A 23,517-nucleotide genomic window follows, 5' to 3' on the forward strand; every position below is an offset into this window, starting at 1 on the left:
TGTTATAGAGTGACTACATCAGTGGAGAAGGATAGAGCTATGGACGTTGTCTATCTGGATGTCTGTAAAGCCTTTGACAGAGTCCTTTATGACATCTTTCTCTCTGTATTGGATACAGTGTGTTCTCACAGCCCTGGAAACATTCAAGATGAGGTTGGACTGGGCTCTGAGCAGCGTGATATGGTCAAAGGTGTCCCTACCACTGCAGGGAGTTTGGACTAGATGATCTTTAAAGGTCCCTTCCAACCCAAACTATTCTATGATTATGATTCTGTGAGTCTATAAACCTGATTTTTGCCAGCAAAACCGATCATGTTCTCTTCATCCTCAGAGTTTCCTGGAAAGAGTTTTGTCAGTGAGATGTCACTAATTCAGGTTTTTTCCTGTTCATTTATATTTGTTTATAAACATAAAAACGTAATGCAAGATTTACAACTAAATAAGAACTGAAGATATTTACTAGAGTATCTTAAAATCTAACATTTGATCACATAAATCACAGATTCTAAGCTAGAAGTCCAACTTTCTGTTAAAGTCGGTCTGCTGGTGATGGGGTTTCTAAATGTGCATAAGAAAGATGAGCTAAATGAAGTAGATAAGAAAAAGGAAAATAACTGAGCACTATGTTTTTATTCTTTTGTATTGATCTTTCAAGGTTTTTTTTTACTGTTAATATTCCAGAGGGGAAGGGGTGTATAGGTCTTGTACATCTTAAGAATGTACACTGCATCCTATGAGATTTTTCTGATCTAATAATTCATTTAAAATGAAAGCAGTAAATTTCTGTGAAGAATAGCCAAGGTTTGAGAACATGATCTAAAACCCTTCAAAGACAAAGGAAATATTTGTCTTTATTGCCTAAAATCTGAAAACAATTGTAATTTCCTCTAAAAAATTAAGCAAAGTATACTTTATGATGAAATCCCTTTTCCCCCACTTGTTTTCTTTTTGCCACCTCCAATGCAACAGGGTAAGAGTCCAGCTGCATTTCAGGCACATTTGAGATAATCAAAGTGATTTTCAAGTCACACGGAAAATGCCTGTTTCTTGAAAGGACACAGGTGAAAAAATTAAAAAAAAAAAAAAGCCCAAACAGGTAACTAATGCTCGAAGCCACCAGACAGGAGTAGATCTCTCATATTCTAACAAACAGCTAAGATACTTGTTCTGTTCCCTACACTCCCGTCCCCCTGCAAATACTGCCAGTCAAGTCAACTACTGCTCCAATACACTGCCTTATGGACAAACTCTGACATTTTGATGTGTTACACACCTCCTGTAACTTCAGGGCACTTGGCACTTACAGAAAGTCCTCAGCACTCATCTGCTCACCCTACCCATGAGAAACCTGACTATACCAAATATTTCCCTGAATTTGCTGTGGCATATTGCCTCACAACTCCTGTACCAAAGGTGTCTGTGACCTTGTCTGGTTGCCTGGCTAGAGAGTGAATCCTTTCCTTGTCAGTTGCCAGAGGGGGTGAATCCATCCGACTGCATGGGTGAATCCCCATGTTGACTAATGAGTGCTGAAAGATGTACGCTGAGCCCCATCCAGCTGCTAACTGCAGCTTTTGCTGAATATTCTCCAGTCTTGGTAACACACAGCTTGAAAGCTTCCTTCATTTGGTATGTTCTTGAGCAGATCTACTTGTACTCTTGCCCTGGAGATCATCCTAACTGCAACTAATCATATCTGTATTCACACATCCATCCTAACTGCCTTTTGGTGTATGTTTCCAGGCTGCACCTGGCAGCCTTTTTCTCTTCACATTAACTTCAGCCATATAGATAAAATATCATTAGTGTGAATATTATAATCATACAAGAGATTTAAAATGATACCTGTGCACTTGCTAATTTTCTTTTATATGTCTATTATTAAAGGATTTTGTAAGGCAAGCTAAAATATCATACACGCACACACTGAACTGTGGGCAAACCAGAGAGATGCAGAAGCAAAAATGAGAAATAATGAAGCAGAACCACCTCATGGAATGGCAGTGAAAAGTTTGGCAAGATGTTTACAGATCTGTGAAGAATCTTATGTCTTTCCCTATATGTAGTAGATTTTGGTCTACCTTCTGACTTTGGTCCATGTGCAAATGGTACAAACGGAAAGAGGTTTTTCCCACCATCTCAGTGCATACACAGAGGAGAGAGGTGAGCTGAACTGCCCTTCTTACCTTGTCACAAAGAGCAAGATAAGCATCAGGACTGTTTGAAAAGACTAAAATCAATCCCATCTGAGTGTGGGGATAGAGCAGGTTCCCAGGAACAGGACCAAGGGGCAAAGTGAGGGGGCAGTGAACCCACCAGGGACTGAGCATCCTTTCATCTGTGGAACAGGTATTTCATATCTGAGATCAAACAAGGGAGGTGACCAAATGTGGGTGACAGCAGGACAAAGACCCACATGCTGACCTGAACACTGGTAACACAGATCCCAGGACAGCAGGGAAGGGTAGCAGAGCTTGTTGGAGGTGGTTTCTTAATTGCCAGTTCTGAAGGCAGCTGTGGGTTTAGCAACCATTTATCGTCAACCAAACTGAACAGCTTCTGAGTCCAGCACAGTCTTCTTGAGAGCTGAAACAGAGCTAACCCCTATGGAGGGCTCTGCTTTTGCAGCTGCAGTTCTACAGGTGCCTGAATTACAACTTCAAAAGCTTGCTTTGGCAAGCTTTTCATGGCCCTCCAGGCACATCCCTGTAAGTCAAACAGCAAGGCTGAACTACTGCTGGAACACCTCAGATGGCCATGGTCATTAGACAGGAGCAAGTGGCTTGTCTACCTTCGTAGCTGCTCAGAGTATGGCAGGCAGGGTAAGGACTGCGGAAGTGCTATTAAAGGCAATTCAGCCAACCCTGTGGTCAGGGCCCATGGATATTGGGCCAAGGAGAGAAAGGTAGCTTTGATGTGCTAGAAAAATTCCTCTGAGCCACAGGGATCCTGTAGCTACTCCAGAAGCAATTCAGCTTGCACACTTGTTTTCAAGGATCTATATAATGTATAGCCAATCCCTGATGAGAAAATTCACATGATTTAACAAGCTTGAGCTTCTAATAAGAAAGCAGAAGGTAGACCATAGGTAGTCTTTATTGCGAGTACCTAGGTAGGCCTTTTCTCTTTCCTTATTGTTCTGCTTTTGGGAAAAAACAGTGTTTTCCTCCACTTCAGCAGAATCATCTCATTAGAATGTGATTTTTTTAGAATTTAGAATTAGAATTCCCGCAAGCAAGGGAATCAGTCACAGGAGGCAAAATTAATGACAGCAGGAAAACATAGTTATCCTAAGGCTTAAAAATCAAGGTGACATTTCTCACTGGGGAGTGATGCCTTTCGTTTATGAGATTGTCTTTCTGTGGGATTCCTGTAGAGTATGCACTCACCCTGACTCCCCAAGCATAATCATGACCAGTAAACTGAGAATTCCTTCTTCTTTGGAAGCACTTGCCACAACCCAACGTACCCCAGAAATTGTTACGCTTATGTCACTTTTATTATTCATTGATGACAATTGTACCTATTAAACAAAACAAAAAAAAAAAAAAAAAAAAAAACCAAAAAAACCAAAGCAAACAAACTAAAAAACTCCAAGTGAAAAAAGAAAAACAAACCAAAACCAAACAGGCACGGATTTCAGGAACCTGTGAAATACAGTAATTGCATGGTACTCTGCACTGATGCAATTTGCTTGAAAAATCAAATAAGAAAATTATTGTTCTGCCTCATCAAGCTAAAACCAACATCCTCTGAAAGTTCATCTGTCATATATAGTAACTTAGCTTGCTGAGAATGTCATATCTCTGGATGGGAATGTGGCAACAGTTTTGGGTGCTTGCTGTTATACATGAGACTCGGAACCATATTCTGTGACATCATTATACATTTATTATCAACAGAATAAGACTAAGAACCACAAAAGCACTTACAGAGCCGGAGCAAGACCTGCAGAGACATTTAGATGCCTAAATCCTCTTTAGGACTGTCTCCCACTGATATCACTGAGCCCAAATACTACCAAGTATCTCAGGGATATATGTGAGCAACACCTCTTATGACAATTATGTTTACAGACTGGAGAAGACACAACATGACCCACCCAAAGCAGCTGAGAGATAGAGGCAGGGCTGAATAGAATCTGCAGGAAAGCAGCGCAGAGAAAGTACATTTTTCCCCTAGTTCCAGGTGCCTATTCCCAGACGCGCACACACAGGCAAACACACAAATATAAATAAACAAATTGTCATAAAGAGAACTCTTCTCTTACATCAAGATTTAAACTGTTTCTGTTCACTTGGTTAACTTGAGAAAACATCTGACCAAAACCATGGCCTTAGGATGTGACCTGGATATAAAAAGGGCATATGACATTCCAAACCTGAAAGCTCTTCTTCAACAAATTGCCACTAAGGCCTCACCAGACAAATACTCCAGTGATTGTCAGATCCCGGTGATTACAGTATGAGTCACAGAAAGAAAATCTTCTGAGTAAGTACAGCTAAAGCCATCAATATATATACATTGACATAGTCTGAGGTCAGTGAGCAATCAATTTCAGAAGTGGTATGTGAGTTTTCAGCTGCGGGACTATTGCTGAATGTAATGGGAGTCATGCCAGTGAAATCCTATCAACTTTTCACAGAAGGAAAATCCCTGCTAAGATGCATTTTTTTTGTGCTTTTAAAGCGCTTGTGAAAATTCTTGGATTGGCAAGCTTCACATTCAGTGAAAGCCTTTGTCCACAGACCAAGCAATGGAAGAAGAAGGTAAGTCTCACACTACAAAACCTCTTCAGTTCTGCAGTTGGCATTACAGGATAGTCTACAATCTGTTCATTCTTCCCTGACTCCTTCTGCTGAGGCTGATAACAGAAACATATATTACTGTCAGCCCTGGGGTTCAGTGAGATATTTTCACATAGGTTATCTAATAGATAGTGCACAAGAACAATTTTCAGGCACTATTTTATTTTACTGCAGAATGAAAAGCCCTTTAAACTGTTGACATGCTCCTGATTTACCTGGCTAACCTGAGCTAGTCTATAAAGACCATCGGATATATATAGCAGTCACAATGAATTGTACAAATGTGCTGGAGCTGGTTTTCACGTAGGTAGTTTGAGGGCTGCTACTGATATAGTCATGGCAGGGTGGAATTCACTGGAGGCCATTAACCTCAGGCATTATAACTTGTGCTAAGCTCTTCATCATGTCGATGTGGCACACAGCACCTCTGAGCAAATTACTTGAAAGCTAACTCAGATATTTCTACACAAGCTTCAGTCGTACTTGTGACTGAGTGCAGCCAATCCCAGAGCTAAAGCCTTCCATGTGCAAATTAGTCTGTGGGAGTAAATCTAAAAACCAGTGAATCACAAAACTTACATCCGGAAACTTCCTGTTGGAACTACAAGCCTAAAATGCAAAGTTGATTAGTACTTATGTCAACTTTGAAAATATTCAAATAAATGCCTTAACTCTTCATATGTCCATAAAACTTTGGTTTTTATCTCTGAACCCTCCACTCTTCTTTCAAATCTTTCCATTCCAACAAGCACATCACTGCAAGGCATGTCTTTCTGAAGTCTTCCTTCCTCCAGCGCAATACAGCAATGGGTTGTATTTAGGGAAATTGAATTTGCTGCTTTTCTTATGACATAAAAAGATCCAGGCACCCACTTCTTATCACAAAACAGTGCTCACTGAAGTGAGCAAATGGAAAGGCAGAGGGGTCTCAGCCCCACCAGGAGCAAGTAGCAGAGATCCTCCTCGCACCTTATTCTGAGAAACTGCTTGGTTGCTTTGTGCTAATGGAGAGAGAGCTCTTTACTGCTGATTGGCATGTAAACTGCATGTGTGCAGAGGCCTGGGACATTCCCAAATGGGGTTAAATAAAAGATGGTATTACATGTCTAGTCATGAAATTTGCACTCCAGTGTAGAGTCAGTTAAACTCCTCCTAAGTAATCTTAGTTTTAATAATGTTTTACAAAGTCAGTGTAGCCAACTCATCTAAGAGACTGCATGGAACCACAAGATAAAAGATTTTCACTGCAAAGAGAAAGCAGGAGGGAAGGTCTACTTAGTGAAAAAGAGAAGTATTAATAAAGATATTGAAATGTTGTAAATCAGTCTAGGTTTCTATTTTCAGTCATAATGAGCAGCTGCACTCTGCTCAGCATACCTCAAAATGTTAATTTTTAAAAAGCCAAAAACAATTAGAACTTTTCTGCTTTTTTGAAAAATAGTTCTTTGTTCTTTCTCTGTGATTCTGATCTTGCACTGCACGAATTAATGAAAGCTCAGTTATAGATGTCAATAGGTACAGTCTCAAGCACATGTCCACAGAAAGGTCTCAGAATCGATTTTAACTCCTTTATTTTGTTCATTCAAGCCTCACATATTCACTTTGTTTCACAGTTCTGCCAGCTTTTCCTTTAATCCCTCCATAATGTTCCCTGTTTTAACTGGTTGAAGGCCTACACAAGGCTTTAAGAAAAAGAGCAGCTTGAGTGACCAAAATTATGAGCAGACATTGATTTATGGCTGCTAGGGAATTATACACCAAATGATATATGAGACACAGATGAATGATGGGATTTAGACAAATGGGATAGCTCAGGCGTAGGGATAAATGGCAACAGAAATGATCAGGAGCTGGTATAGATGGAAATCTACAACTGGTCAGAGACATACAGATCCCGCTACATCTAGCACTAATAAAAAAAATTTTCTTTTTATTTTCAAAACTTTTCCATATTTTTTTGCTGATGATGCTGCCCTTCCTGCCCACACAGAAGCAGCTCTGCAGCGCTTAACATCTTGCTTTGCAGAGGCGGCTGAGCTTTTTGAGCTGGAAGTCAGCTTGAAGAAGACTGACCTGTACCACAAGAAGATTATCGTCATCCCCACATTACCATTGGAGAGTCAGAGCTTAAGTCAGTTCAGCAGTTCAGCTATCTGGGAAGCATTATTTCCTCGGATGCCACGATCGACAAAGAGATAGACAACAGAATAGCAAAGGCATATAGAGTCTTCAGAAAACTCCATAAAAGAGTCTGGTGCAATAAACACCTGAAGAAAAGTACAAAGTCTACAGAGCCATTGTACTGTCTACTCTTTTATATGGGTCTGAATCATGGGTAATCTACCACCATCACCTGCTACTCTTCGAACCCTTCCATCAGCGCTGCCTCCATACAATTCTAAACATTCATTGAACTGACTATGTGTCAAATGTTACTGTCCTTGAACAGGCAGGAGTCACCAGTATCGAGGCCATATTGCTGAAATCACAGCTACGCCGGGCAGGGCACATCTCTAGGATGAAGGATCACTGTCTCCCTAAGATTGTGTTTTACAGTGAACTCGCCACCAGTTGCCGCAAGAGAAGTGCCCCAAAGAAGAGATATAAGGACTCCCTGAAACAGTACCTCAGCCTTAGACATATTGACTACCATCAGTGGTCCACCTTGACCTCCAATTGGGAGACCTGGAGACACACCGTACATAACGTTGTTGTCTCCTTTGAGAACACACGCAGAATTAGTCTCAAGGAGAAAAGACAACGTAGAAAGAATCACGCCCTGCCTATACCACCCAAGGAGACCTTTCGCTGTGCTTTTTGCAAGCAGATTTGCCTATCCCACATTGGCCTTCTTAGTCATCAGCACGCTTGTAGTAAGCATGTGTTAAGGCCTTCCCAAATCTTCATTCACAAAGTCAAGCCTTGTTGATGATATAGTTCCACTAATTTCCATACGATCTGTGCAGAATATTACTTTGAAATTAATTCCTCCCTCCTGACTCTCAGCTTCAATGCTCCTATCATCTGATCTGTTGCATGTTTCTCCCAGCCTCCTATCCCTCCCCATTCACACATCCCCCCTTCCTTTGGAACCTCTTTAATGGTCTCTCACATCCTGAATACCAAAAAGGACCTGTCTTGCAACTGCAAGACATCCTTAAGGCACTTCTTGGGTGTCTTTCACCAGGACTTTTTCAGTCATCAGTTCTTCCTACATATAAAATATCTGGAAGAATGGGAGATGCAATGAGAACTCTTCACCAGCCTAGAAAGTAAGCATCTTATAAACTGACTAACTTACTTTCTTATAAATACCAAACCAGCTTTTTGATGGAGAATGTTCACTGCATTGCTGTGAGAAACATCAAATGGCTTTCACATAGGCTTAGAGCTCTGCTGACATTAAGCCTGTTGCGGGGTCAGGGCATCTGGTCTTTTCCTGGTTTCTACCACCAACAGTTATGCTGAGGAGTCTTCTACAAAGTCATCCAAATAAGACTATATATGCACTGACAAGCTTACTGGCTTGAATTGAATTTGTCCTTAATTTTTTAATTTTGATAAGTATAAAATGTTTTATTTTATTAAAAAAAAGTTAAAATCTGTTTTTAACAGATTATGTGTGCTTTACCTCACGCAAAACACACCACAGAAGTCTGACAAAACCAAAATTCTCAGGGATATGGAGGCAAAGAACTGCAAAATTATTCTCAGAAGTATAGAGCCAAAGACCTGAAAATTTTTCTCAGATGTTTATTTTAGGATGGCTCCTATAACCAGACTGACCAAAAGCTTTTTACACCTCAGACTTCTCCATCAGATGAGATATCACTGTCTGGAAAGGAAAATTGCTGCATTCTGAAACTCTTATGTGGAGTGGCCACATCTTCATTTTAGTTTGGCATGGGGGAGAGTACATACATGTGTTTATGCAACAGACAACAGGCTACATTCAGCTATGGCAAAGAAGGATTTTTTACATACGCTCCTGATTTGGCCCCATGCATGTAATTTGCATATGTCTTTTCAAAAACTTCTTTAAATTGCAGTGTGAGAATTTATAGCATCATTCCAGCCAATGTGTTACTGTTATTTTATATTTTATTTAGGACTATTTCTTTATTAGACACAGTAAACAGAAAAAGAAGAAAGATTAATCCTGATAAGACAGTTTTGTAGCTTAAAACAAAGACATAGACAGCACACATTGGGAATATAGTCATTAGAGGCAGCCTAACGTAATGAGTATTGATCTGCTAAATTTTAATCTTAGGCTTTTTCCCTGACTAACTATGCTGGTTTTAGGAAAGCGTTTAACCTCTTCTCAGCTATATTTTCCAAGTACAAAAGCGAAGGAGTTAACTCATAGTGGTGTTCTTGGGGTGGAAAAAGGCTGAGTTTGTTCATGCAGCATGTATCAATTTAGTACCAGTTTCCATTCTTTAAGGCAAAGTACCTACAATTCAGACACAGGTGTGCCCAGCTGCTTCTATGGAGTCCTGGGCTTTGGAGGCCCACTGTTTGCTATAGACAAAAGAATATTTGTCACATGACAGGTAGGAGTTGCTATGTCTGATACTTTGATGTGTACCACCACAGGAGGAGCCCTAAGAGCCCTATGTAGTCCATGGGCATAGGAAATGCTTCAGCACAGTGCAGTACCACTGTTTGAGAGCCCTTCTGAAAGCTTGCTTCTCAGCAAGGTTGAGGCACCTCATTCAAAATCCACTACTCAGACCATTCTCCACCAAGTCAAAACATACAACCTTACTTCGAAAAATCAGTCAAGAATATCAGTTTTTCCATTTAAAATACAGCCAGTTTTGCAGGCAATAACAAAACATTGAGACATTTCATGTAGAAAGAGTCCTTTGTAGGACTTCTATGCTTGCCTCAGATCGAGGGAATGTAAACTTGCACCTCCTAGGCTGTGGGTTTCCTGGAAAATGGAATAACATTTATTACATTAATCATAATGCTGCAAAATGGGCCACACAGGATCGTTTCTAGTCCTTTGGATCAGATGCAGAACCCTTCAAGCTGAGGGGAAATGAACAAAAATCTTCTGTGTATTGTAGAAGAAGGTGACCCACTCACAGACTCTGTTTTGTATTTGTGAAATTTTTAATTGCTCACTGATCCAACCTGAGAGGAATTCCATCCTGAGAGGAATCCCTTTCCTGGGGAATAAATGTAAAGCAGGCTCTGAGATACCTGTTCCATACAGGGAAATGGAGATGGAACAGTGCCTCATCATCTTAAAATCATAGAATCATAGAATAGTTAGGGTTGGAAAAGACCTCAAGATTATCTGGTTCCAATCAAACAGCCTGGATTTGGCTTAGGAGGGATGTGAGTGCAGAGGAAGCCTGCAGCAATTCTGGGCACACTCAGGAGCAGAACCAAGAGAATCTGAGGAAAAACAGTAATGCACTGCCAGTGTTACAGAGTAGGTAAGTTAGCAATTCCAGGGGGGATTGTTTGTTTGTGGATTTATATTCCACCTATGTCCACTTTTAAAAGCTTCCATCTTTTATTGGTTCATGAAGTCTTTATGCTCCCATCCTTCCCAGCTGCTGCTGTGTAGCTGAGGCATAAGAAACAATCAAAGTCTTCATGCTTTTCCAACACTTGACGGTTGCTGGTAGCTGGCACATTTCAGATAAGCCACTAGGCTGCTCTAATTTATCCCTTCTAAGTAACTGAATACTTGGTGAACGGCACTTTTCTGTCATGAACTGTACTTCTCAGATCTCACATGGTTTCCAGAATCATAGCTTTTATATTTCTGTAAATTTTGAATTTAAACTACGGACTTGGGCTTTGTAATGTTGGCAGGTCACTATTTATGCCAGACATTGTGCACTCTTAATCTTAGAGCTGTGTCAGGCCCTGTACTGCTCTGTCTACATCATTTAGGGGAGCTCTTCTTTGCAGACTGTTAAAATAACTCATTTTTGTGAAAGACTATGAAATGCATATTTTGAAGTTGAACCATCAAATATACATTTTCTATTGCCTTAATCAGGGATTTATATTCATATTTCCAGAGGGGAAAAAAAAAAATAATGAATCTGCCTAATAAAACTGCATATTTCTCTTTTATGTATACATATTCCTAGTTACTGTAGCACTGTATGTAATAAATTTGCAGTTTAAATATGTGTACATTTTTGGTAAATTAAGTGTACATGCTTTTATACATTCTATATTTAAATTTCATGTTTTCCAAAACACAATATGCTTAATGAGTGACCCAAGGGCATTGGCTTCAGCTGTATAGAAAATTTAAATCTAAACATGACACCAGATGTGATAAAAACCCCTCGATTAAATTAGAACATGATAAAAATAATAGTGTCTCCTGCTTTGATATTGAAGGTCTTCGGCTCTGCTTTGACATTTGTTTTTCATAAATTCTCTTGACAGTTTATGAAACAGCACAGCAGTATTCCATGACAACAGCCAAATCCATTGATATCTCTTAATTAAATCATTGGTTCTGCGAGAAAGGCAACATACCAATTCGATAAAGATCACTGTGGCTAACCTTTTAAATATAAAAGAAGACCAGGACCGTTCTACAGCCAGGATGCCAAGCAGCATTGGTTAGATTGTGCCTTACACTGCTACGTGCTCACAGCCTTTCTGACTTGCTTTGGAAGGAGCTGGCTGCCGGAAGCTCAGAAAGGGATCCAGGGATTGAGAAAACAGCTAAGCAGTGTAGATAATCAGGGGGGCTGCTTGATCTTGCTGTCTAGCCTCGTTTGTCTAGAAGTCTAGACACAACCTAACTAGCCATGCAATTTCCCCAGCCTACTCATGTTCTGGGAAAGAACATGAAATTAAAGAAAGAGAGGGAGTAGGACAAGTTCCACATCTCTCTTTATGAACAACTTTAAAAGAAAAACAGTTAAAAGGATCCTTGCATAATTGAGGTGAAAAGGTTTCTGCATGAAAAAGTCCAACCTAGGGCAGGGACTGAACATCATTTCCTTAGCTACGTCTTTGCAGTTGAAGAAAAATGAAGTAAAACCAAACAAACCCAATATCCTGTTAGGAAAGATCCTCATGCAGCATCTAACTGTGTAGTGAGATGTGCATACACAGCTTCATGTGAAAACAGTGTAAAGTTGTAGATGTGTTTCGAAGCAGAAAATAAACCAGAAGCACACCTTCCAAATAATGGATGCTTGCACATTCCAAGCAACCTATATTTAGGGAGTGCAATGGCCTTGGCCGCATCCAAAAACTGTCAAGGTAGCCTACAACGAACCTTTAGCCCATGCCTTACAATGAGAATGCACCAACAGCATGCACTTCCTCACTACATGTCATCATGCCTGAATTGGGTTTGAGTCTCCATTGGATATGGTCCTTTGAGCCTTTGAACTGTGTGGAAAATAGCTGAGTACAGGATACTCCCTGCATTTGACTTCATGTTCAGGAGTTGCTAGCAACTGAAGTCTGGCTTTAAGAAGGTTATTAACCACTGGAGAATGGATCACTGCAGTCCCACAACATATCTCAGGTATGCTTTTCAACTTCTATATGTTTTACAGGTTGTTTTTCTAACAGGTTTTATTGTGAACAATCACATCTAGATTAAGGTCAGCTTCTGTGGACAGTTCCTCTTCTCATCATGTACGTAGAAGCTGCTTTTATTTATTAAGCCTGATGCCAGTAATTTCACCCTTAAATGTCATTCATTGGTTTCCATTCATGCTTTTTTAAGGATTTCATTACTGGCCAGCTCAGGGGCCAAATAAGTAAACAATGGGCTTGAACATATGGAAAAACTGACCCTTGCTGCCAAGGAGTTAAGGTATTAAAGTGTATAAGCCATTTCCTGTAACAGTTGTCAAGCTAATTTTCAGTAAATTACTCAGTCCACGTGTTTATTATTCAGATATAAACCCACTGACTCAGCATGAAAATGACATTACACTGTTCTAATTACAGACTAATTTTTTGCAACTATAGCCACTACACCCCCAAACTGCAACCCTCTAACAAGTTGTCCTGGGTTCAGAGTGATGGTATATTGAAAATGTGGGATCTGAGCATGACGTGAATGGTATGGAATAAGGAGTGGATACTGTCCTAGGTTCAGCAGTAGCAGTCATTTTTCTCCTTAGTAGCTAGTGCAGTGCTGCGGTTTTGACTTTCAGCCTGGGAACAACACTGATAATACTGATGTTTTCAGTTGTTGCTAAGTAGTGTTTAGTTTGACCAAGGACTTTCTAAGTCTCATGCTCTGCCAGGGAGGAGTGGAAGGTGGGAGGAATCAGAGACAGGACACCTGACCCAAACTAGCCAAAGAGGTATTCCATACCACAGCACGTCATGCCCAGGATGTAGAACTCAGGGCAGTTACCCTGAAGGGCTTAGATCACTGCTGGGTTCGGGCTGGGTATCGGTCGGCGGGTGTTGAGCGGCTGTATTCTCTTCCTTTGTTATTTCCCTTATCATTATTATTATTGGTGGTAGCAGCAGTGGTTTGTGTTATACCTTAGTTACTGGACTGTTCTTATCTCAACCCATGGGAGCTACATTCTTCCAGTTCTCCTCCCCATCCCTCCGGGAGTGGGGGGAAGAAGGTGGGGGAAGTGAGCGAGGGATGCATGGCTGAATTGACAGGCTGGGCTTCAACCATGACACAAGTCTTCTCTGAGTTCAGAAACAGCAGCTTTTGAGCAAGTTAATTTACACTGCATTGCACCATCCAGTGATGAGAGTAACGTTAATCGACAATGTTGTTGCACATCTCCAGGTAACTCCGTAAAAGTCATAATATTCCTTAGCAAATGACTTAGTGTGAAAGAAAGCACTTAAAACATAGAATGAAAATTCAATACAGGAGAAAATCACTATCATCTTCATTGCAAACTTTTTTCATACCAAAGATAATAAGCTTCTTGAGCTTTTGGTGACAAACTCCAGTTCTCTCCACTCACTGCATGACAGCCAGTCTACTACATAAAGTATTTGGCATAAAGAATGTAGTAGTGCCTGTAGAGCAAGTTTTCTCTATCTGATAAGTTCTAGCTTATGTTTAGATTTTAAGGGGTTTAGAAGATGAAGGTGTTAAAAAGTGGAAATAACTTAGTAACCTCTGAAGGTCAACACCTGCTAGGAAATTTTAAATTCAAGCTGACTCTCCATTATCCCCACATCTCACGTTGTGATTAAGTTGCAGATTGATCTCTTGTATCATGGGATTACACACAGTGCTCTTCAGGGAGCCTGAACTGAATATATACTAACCTGAGATACCACTTCACCATCTCTGGTTTCTACCAATGAGAAAGAACATTCCTGGCTAGATTTGTAGCACAGGTGCCTTACACGACTATTTCTAGTTTTCTTGAGGAAAGCAAAATAAGCAGTGGAGAAATTAAAAGACATCACTCTGATTTGTTGCTGTTGTTTTTTACCACTAAAAAAAGATATAACATTGATAATAATCAGGTAAAAAGTACATCATGCAGGTTTCATGTTTTATTGTTTTACGGAAATCTTGCTTGACTGATGTTATAACTGAAGAAGGAACAGCAAAGCAACTCATATGACCACGAGAGCATATTTGCTGTCAACAGAAAGACTCTCAGGGATTTCAACTAGTATTAGATTGCAGTCTTCATATTTACATTTAAAAATATTCCCCTCTGTGTTCTTACACTAATTATTAGCCTACTCAGATTCAATAAACTGTAAGTGTAAGATGAAAAAGTATGCATTAAGTATCTCACAGTGATTAAAGAAAGGCAATTTTGAGAGCTGTCACTGACACTTCTCTGGCTGCTCATCAGGGGGGCAGGCCCTCTCAGTGCCTGGTCATTTTGTATCTGACTGCTTGGTGCGTGAAGAACCAGAAATCCAGTCCTTTGCTTTCAAATAATTGTGTAAGACAGAAAGATACAAAAAAGAAAGGATCTTTCAATATATTTCAATATACAGTACATTTATTTAAAAAACAAACAAACAAACACCCCCCCCCAAAAAAAACCAAAACCCAACAAACCAAACTGTTGCTGATGTTTGAACTTTCATATATTCACCTGTTGCTCTCCCATTACCTTCTTGAATTTTCTGATTTCCAAGAGCAAGCTAGGGAAAAGCAATAACTAATGATGAAGTGCTTTATCTGGATAAAACACCTTGTTCCAGTAAGTAGCATTTTCCTCTGTTTTTAGAATGTGTAGCATTTAGTCTGCAAATCAATCAAATAGCTGTGGTCTTCCAGTAATTCAGACTAGTCATAAAAGTATATTTCATTATTGTATAATCGGTGGTATGGGTTCTACCTAGTCGCCTTTCCATGAAATCAGACTTTTCTGATACTTTTAAAAGCCTACAGTGAGCTCAGAGAAATCTATGTAAATGGTCTAAAGCAGAAAAAAGCTAGATAAATGCATGAGCAATGGCACAACTATGTTGATCCACGTCTTTTGTGAAATGTAGAAAATAAATATTAGCCCCAGACTACATGCAAACCCACATAGCAGATCCCTAGTTCAAACCACTGCTCCTGTGGAGCTCTTTTGTGTTCAAAAGTTCTTGCTTTAAAATACAAAAAGTGTTATAAATTAGGTAATTATTCCACATTTCATACATCCATCCATTTATATGATTTAGACTATCAGTATTGTACAATACCCTATATCCCCAAAAAGATCTCAAAGAGATTAATGAATGTTAGAAACTGAAACAATTTGTATTATTATCACAATAAAACTCAGTACAAAAAAAATTTTATAATACTTAACTCCATGCAAGACAAATTTATTTTATCCTCTTTGCAGCTGTACTTCTTTAAAAAGAATAAATAGAGCAAAAAAGTAGCTTCAATTTCTTTAAAAAGTTAACAAGACTTGGACAACTAGAACATGGGTGTGCCTCATAATGACTAATTAAAAATGGTTTTCAGCTGACAAGTTTTTTATGGGTGATGCGAAGTTCAAAACTGCATGACTTAACTCTCTAGCTCTGAACTCTGAGATATAAAATACCCTTCAAGGGAACATAGCAAAGAACAAGAAAGCCTTTCAGACCACTCCCCAGAAGACTGAGACTTATGAGAGAGCTCAGAGATGTGAAGTTACGAAAAAACACTGAAGATGTGTTTGTCACTTCACACCGCTGCAAAGTACTGTCCTGCTCTGGAAAGTGACGATAAAAAAAAATAAATAAAAAATAAGAAACAGCATATTCTTTGCCATTAAGCATTAATAGATGTCATCAGGAACAGCTTCATTTTGGGAACACAAAGAAACTGTGAGACTTGGAGAGCAGCAGTGTCTGTCAAACAGTTCAGCATGCACCACATAACACCGTGCACACCATACCTGCTCTACCTGCTTGAACATCCTGACAGCAAAGCTTTGAATATGTCTCCTCCTGTGTTTTTCATGAAATGGCTTTAGTCACATACTGGGGAGCAATAAAGTGCGGTCTTTAAGTCGTTCTATGTACAGGGACTGCTACTATTCCTGTTTTAATCTGAGCTACAAGAGATGAAGCGGAAGTCTTGTTTTAGTGCCCCTTTCATGTAAAGAGCAGGAAAAAGTTTTTAATGATTGCTACCTTGCTCAATTCAGGGAATTTCTGCCTGTATTTGCATTCTCCAAAACTTCACTAATATTCATACAAATGCACAAAATGAATATGAGGGCCTAATGCTTGCTTAGTTACTACAAGCTAAAGTGGACTCCAGTTTGGGAACTCCATAAGCAAGCAGCCAAAACAGGCACTTTGTTCCAAATCGTGTAATTTGCACATGTGGAACAGAGAGAAGAAACTAATCTTTGATCTAAATTTAATTAAGCGCTTTTCTAATTGACATGCAAGCTTCTTTCCCAACAGTTCATTCACTGGCTAAGAAATGACGGCTTTTTTCCAGTTGTTATCAACTTTCACAGCACTGCTAACATGGCTCAGTACAGTAAAACATTCATTTTGGTGACCAAATCTGAGAGGTAAGAGTGCAAATGTACATTGACATCAGATTTGTTAAGGAAGCATTTTATCAGTTTTCAAAGTAAAACCACATTCTAAGCTTTAAATTGGCATAGAAGAGCCAGTTTCACAGAATTGCAGAGCTTTCCAGAAATGTTATAATGTTTGCAGTGAAAACTTCTCTCTCAACTCTTTTCACTGAAAGCCGTAACTCATTCTGTGCTCACTTCCATAGGGATTTAAAAGACTACAGCAAGGAAAACCTGCTGTGAATAGTAATGTTTGCAAAAGAAGTCTCCAGTCCACAGCCTTCTTTGTGCTGGAATGCTGGTGACTCTCCACAGCTCAGCACAAATTTTGGAAGAAAAGGGGGGAGTTATGGAAGTGAAAAACAAAATATTATTTTTATAATTTTGTAGGGATACTGAGAAATTGTTTTTTATCATTCAGTCAGCATTCGCAGGATAAAATTTTCTGTGTGCATACCTTGAGGCCTATCTCCCTACTTTGGAGAAAGAGGTTTTACTTTCTTCAAGTTGAATGAAAGCATAGACCTCTTCTTCAGACACTGCTATAAAGAACACAACAGTTCAGCATGGAAGTGTTAGATATTGTCTTCACAGATAAAAATTTCAGGACCAAGTTATCTCAATGTTTTTAGTATGGAACTAGAATTCTATTTACTACATAGAATTAGAAGAATCTTCAGAAGCATCCTCTGACAGCTAAACATTACTGTCACATGAAAAGAGGTTTTTCAAACTCTGGACCCATATTACCTACACTGCTCTCCTAGTCCTCCCCATGGATTAGCCAATCTCCACTATCACACTGGAAAACTGAAGTTATTGGAAAGAGAATTAGAACCCAGAAGTAAACCCCTCAAACCTATAATTTGCCCAAAACATAATTGATTAATTAATTGGAAGTCTTAAAAAACTTACCTTTAAAATTTGGTCTGATTCTAGCATCATACCCCGATGTCCTTCCCATCAATTTGTCCAAAAAATCTGAAGGAGACAGGGTCTGTGAGGGGGATTTTCCAGATCTTGAATCATGTTCTTTACAGAAAGTTGTCCTAAATAAATTATTAGCCATGATTAGCTAATATTTAGCTTGTATTGTATTCAAGTTAGGGAGAAATTATAACAGTAAATAAAATTGTCTCAATCCAGTGAATGTAGCAATTATTATTTTTATAGAAAAATATAGTCTATTTTTAATCTGAAAACTTCATTCTAGAAATAAAAACGAGCTTAAGGTAGTATGCATGGACAATTTGTTATTCAGAAACAAACAAACAAACAAGCAAGCAAACAACCCTGATTCTGATTCTGATTCTGAACCCTCAGCTTTAAAAAGAAAATCATTACAGCTTTAAGACTTTAAAAGTTTCAATTTACTTTTCATCTTTATGTCTAGAGCAATCTTACAGGGACTTTGAGATCTTATTTCATATCATTGCTTTTATTGCATGTATGCTGTTAAAAGTATATGTTAACACTGGGTTTGAGGTAGTCTTAAACTTGCAAACAATAGCTGGTAACACACATCAAGCAACACTGAAAAATACTGATTTTGTTAATGTTGAGGAGGAGATAGATGCAAAAACCCCCTTTTTTTACAGATGCTACCCAACAAATGTTCGACTTTCGTTGGGTAGACAGACTCTAGTGAATGTCTGGAGTCTTCCCCAACATAGCAAAAAGGGTTCCAGAGCCAGCCACATCTGATCTTAGGGGATTTTTATCAGTAAACATCAAGTAAAAAAAAATCTGTCAGTATTATTACCAGCTGATATTTATATGAAGGCTCTCGAAATACATCTCTGCTATCAGAATTTAAGAGCAGACTTCTGGTATCATATCATGCATGTTAAATGCTTTGTACATAGCATATTACATATTGCAAATATATTATTTATGCAGGGAAAGAGAATTTAGGATTTCCCATGGCTGTTCCTTAGGGAAAAAGAAACTAGAATGAAATGGTCATATTTGGTGTGTAGAAGCACAGATTTAATCATAAAGCATTACCTGATCCTTAAATAACCAATTTCATTTAATCTATGCTTCAACATAATCTTTGAGCTTTATTAAAAGTAATTCTACGACTATGTCTTCTTAGCTTTCCATTTATATATTTGCCCAAGGGGAGTCACTCAGTTTCAGGAGTCTTTTTTTTTTTTTTGGGGGGGGGGGGGTGTCATGCAGTTGTACACAAGTCTAAAAAAATTAGATATATATACAAGCATCTGAAATGAGAAGCAAATAGCAAACCTTTATCCCTTTACAGAAGCACCGAAACTTTTAAAAGGCAAGATGATAGTAAATTCTCATAATGTGATTCCCCACGTTTTTTCAGGTTCCATTTACAGGGGGCAGTTGCTTCTTTTTGCCTTTGCCAATGACATAGTATTATTACAAAATGTCTTTAATTGCTAATACATCATATTGTACACTTATATCCTAAACCCATTCGCCTAAGATAAAAACTGCGAATTAATCCAGTGCACGTATTTGGGGTGTTCCTATACAAATTACTTGTGTTTTCATTCAAAGCTCGCTACTTATGACTTGCATTGGGATCCCAGATTCACAGATATGCACACTGTTTCACTCTGTCACTGTATATATATACCTCATCATTCATATAAACCCACTTTATACGTGTACATGTAGATATATGACAGCGTACAGCCTAATAATGAATCTCAGCTCAGATGGTGTTTTGGTTAATAGGACTGACCTGTTTGCTCCGTATAGCAAAAAGTCAATAGCTGAAGCAAAAGCGCATGAAACGTTGAGAAAATTTCAAAACAACAATTGTGTGTGCTGGCACTTTAAGTGAATACAATACTGATCTGATCCAGGGTTTTCCCAAAATCAGAGAGCTGATTCTGTAATTTCAAATAACTACATGCCCGACAAAACTGGCGCAATCATTTCCAAAGCTTGAAGAGGAGAGAACCAAAGCAACTTCCTAAACAACCTCCAGTGGGAACAGAGAATTTGTGTTTTGGAAGAAAAACTGAAGAAAATGTTTTTAGCTATATTAATACTCAGTGAAAAAACATGTGTTTGAATCAGAGAAATGCAAAAAACTTGAGATTATTATTTTTTTGTGTTTGTTACCAAGCAACGAGTCTCCAAGTGTAAAAAGGATAGCCTATACAGAATTAGCATGAAATACTCTCAAATACAGCAGACAAACGAGGTAATGTGACATAGTATCTTTATAGTTATGATTTCCACAACCTTTTCACAAATATCATCACACAGAGTTGTATCACCTACCTGAAGTGGCTTGTCTCTAAGAAAAATGCAAACAAGGTTGTCAAAATTTTCACTAGCTGCCGGTTCATTCCTCCTGATTTCTGTGATGATTTGGAAAATATCCCAGAAACGATTCCAGAGAGAAGCAGGGAAAAAGTAAGCTGGTGCTGCTTAAATTCCCAAATTCAACAATAATTTAATTTTCTTGACAATCGGGAAGAGAAGGTCTGGATATCTACAAACTGGGGGTAAAAAAGAAGTGCCAGTCCTTGGACTCATGGTCAGGTCAAGCCTAGGCTCATCTCCAGCAGCCAGCATGAAACAGACAAAGCAGCAGACCTGGTTGTTCCCCCGCCTAGCTTTTGGTGATGTGGGGTGGGGGGGAGAAGGGGGGGAAGGAAATTTAAAAAAAAAAAAAAAAAAAAGGAAAAAAAAAAGGCAGACAGAAAGAAAGAAAGACGAAAGGAAAGGAAGAGAAATCCCAGCTATGCAAGGAGCATCACGAAAAGGGGAATAGCACTGAGAGCCGTTCTGTTGCTGGCACGTTTTATTCCCCTTTCGCTTTGAAAAATAATATTTAAGACTGGTGCCTGGGCTACTGGGTCGGTCTGTTTTTCCCCTCTTTGGGCAGGGAGGCTTCGGCGCTGCCGGAGGGGGCAGGGAGGGAGGGAGGAAAGGATAGAAGGAAGGATGAAGGGAGGGAGGGATGGACCGGGCGGGGGCCGCGGGGAACCCCGGCGCCTGTGCTGGAATGAGGCGGGAGGGAGCGCACCGCTCTAGAAATTCAGTACTCGGACAGCTCCGCGCCCTCCACTGCGCATGCGCCTGGTCGGTGTGAGGTGGGGGAGGCTAACGAGTGGAGTTTGGTGAGTGCGCGTGTCTGTGTCCGCGTGTGCGCGTCCGGGAGGTGCCTGGTGCGGCTGTGGCTGTGCGTGCGTGTGTGTGTGTGTGTGTGTGTGTGTGTGTGCGTGCGAGCAGCGGGTTGTGTGTGATGGGACGTGTGCGAGGGGGTATCTGCGCGGTGTGTTCGTGAGTCGCAGGGGACGTGAAGGGCTTTCCGTGGGCGCCGTCTCTCTGCCCGTGGGGTCGCGCGGGGCGCCATGTCGCCCCCTTTAGGAAGGTGCCGCCTTCTTCCAGGTATCTGTGGTGAGTGGGAAAGGGGAGAGGAAGACCTCTGCTTCCTTAGAGAGAGGACACAGGAAGCATCTCCCGCAGGGAAGAATGTCCCTGCGACAGGATCTGGCTCCTCTCTTGGGAACTGCTCCGAAAAGGCCCGAGTGGGTGTGAGGAGGAGGAGGAGTGTGAAGAGGAGTCTGTGGGGAGTTTGTGGAGATACCAAAGAGTCAAAATTGTGTAGTTTCCATTTCCGGTTGGTTTTATCTCTCTTCCCCATGGTTTAGAGAAGAAGATAATGGCAGACAGCTTACAAGGCGATGTTTCAGTCTCCATACCCCAACACGTTGGAAGGAGATACTTCTCTTTTTGGACACAGGGAGTTGGAACAGGAATGTAATTACACAAGACCCTGCAGGTGGGCAGTGATGGAGCAGGGGTGAGGCCCAGCTTTGCCATTCTCCGAAGTCTCAGTCCCATGTCCTTCCCTCAGTGATTCCCTATCGCTCAGTTACAGGTTCTCCTGTTAAACCCAAGATGTCACTGAGGAGTGACGTTGTTAAAGAGGAGGAAGAGAATAACTTGCCCATCTGAAGCACATTTGGTGACCAAAGAAACTGCTGAAGACACTACAACCCTTAAAGCATTTTGGTCACATGGGTTTAAATGGGCAGCTGACAATTCCTTTCTCATGATGTTCAGGGAATATAAAACGTTTTTTCCTATGCTTCCACCATGGCCTTTCCTCCCTCCCACTACTGTTTGCCCTCTTGTTCTGTGCACTGTGCAACACCCTGACAAGAAGCAGGATGCTTCCTCACCAGTTCAGTTGCTTCCCGCTGGAAAATCCTAAATTTTGTGTAAATCACAAGTAAATCTGTTTCAACAATCTGGAAACCAATGCCTGCAAAGAAGTTGTCTTTTTTTACCCATCCTGCACTCCCAAAATAAACAAGTTACCATTTTTCCTTCAGTTTTAGGTCCAGCTGTATTCTGTATATGTGGGAATGTGTCCACCTGAACACTGCTTCACTTCCACAAAAGTATTTGCACACACACGTTTCTTCTAACTCCCAAGTAAAAGAACCTGCTTCTCCATGACAGATACTTTTACTATGTTTGCAATCATCTTCAAAAATTGCTTCTGAAAAGGAGATGTTCTACTCCCGCATTAGCAAGAGATCAAAGCCACTTGCTGTTCAATAAATGAAACTCAGTTGCTGCATTTTGTTTATTTACTTTAATAGTGTGGGGCATATCTGAAAAAGAAAATCTACTTGTTATGCATAGGTGCAAATGCTAAATATTAAAACATCTTATGCACAAAAGATTGAAATAACTGGAAAAATCAGTCCAAACATACAAATATAAGTTAAATCTGTTGTCTTTCCTGCTGAGTCAATAGTATAAATGAAGGTCCAGCAGAAGAAAGGCCACAGAATTTGTTTTTATTAAAACTGACAGTGTTTAACAGTAAACATTGAGGGTTGGTGCTGAATCACTGCACTGTAACATCCTCTAACCTCTTCAGAAGATAGGTCCTCCTACTGGCATATTAAAGAGAGGTTGTTATGTCTCTTACTGCATTGTCTCACTCTGAGAAATAAAGCTCATAAAGCTGCATCTGGAAATAATGGAGTAGTTTTGAATCAACAAAGATATACTTTTCAAAATTTGTGCCTGTTCCCATCTAGAAAGGAGCCCAATAAAACTGCTGTATATTGTTACCTTGGGTTAAGATAAATGGAGAAATTGGAAAGCAACAATTTCTATCAGCTGCGGGAAAAATCTATGTCTCTCTACCCTACACTGCCACCTGCTTAAAAGTGTGGGGAATCTCAGGACTGCTCACAGAAGACACTGAATACTGCAGGTGTCTTTCCAATGAGGGTGTTAACATGAGTTTTGTGACGTGACATGCTTTTAAAAGACACATAAATGATCATTGTCTTTTTTCTTTTTTTGTTGGAGAAAATAACTGAACATTTCTGTAAGCTATCTAACTAAAGAAAACTTACTTGGAAGTCTGCTTTCCAAGATTTAGCTGCGAGCAGACATTTTCTGTGCTTCACAGATATTTGAAATGCTAACTAGCTATATCCCTAAGCTGAATGAAAGTTGCAGGAAGTTCTTCAAAATAACATGCCTTTAATTGGGGTTGGGGTTGTAAAAATATGGTAAGAGATGTAATAATGAAAATTTTGAGTACTTACTCCATCATTCCTTACACCTCCAAATGCCTGGTGGCTTCAGTGGCATGTTGCTCCACATGGTGGTTACGTGGAAGTGCCAAACAGAACTTAATTATTAAGGGCTGAAAATAGTACTTTACTGATACTAACTTAAGTAACAGCAACAGCCAC

At 39.8% G+C, this 23,517-nt stretch overlaps 1 protein-coding gene across 2 annotated transcripts in view; it reads right to left on the reverse strand.

Annotated features, from left to right (window-relative positions):
* The window catches only part of GLRA2 (glycine receptor alpha 2), a gene marked incomplete at its 3' end in the record, with an annotated part of 132,699 nt that extends 112,115 nt beyond the window's left edge, over positions 1 to 20,584 (reverse strand). For both annotated transcript variants that reach the window (XM_080613192.1, XM_080613193.1), the window contains exons 1-2: positions 20,063 to 20,584; positions 17,711 to 17,844 (exon numbers count right to left, since the gene is read on the reverse strand). In XM_080613192.1, coding sequence (XP_080469318.1) covers positions 17,711 to 17,844; positions 20,063 to 20,130 — 202 coding nt within the window. In that variant the 5' untranslated portion in view covers positions 20,131 to 20,584. The remainder of the gene's footprint in view (positions 1 to 17,710; positions 17,845 to 20,062) is intronic.
* Positions 20,585 to 23,517: the final 2,933 nt, after the last annotated feature.

The sequence above is a fragment of the Psittacula echo genome (genome assembly GCF_963264785.1).
Source record: "Psittacula echo genome assembly, chromosome: 3".
NCBI classification, from domain to species: Eukaryota; Metazoa; Chordata; class Aves; order Psittaciformes; family Psittacidae; genus Psittacula; species Psittacula echo.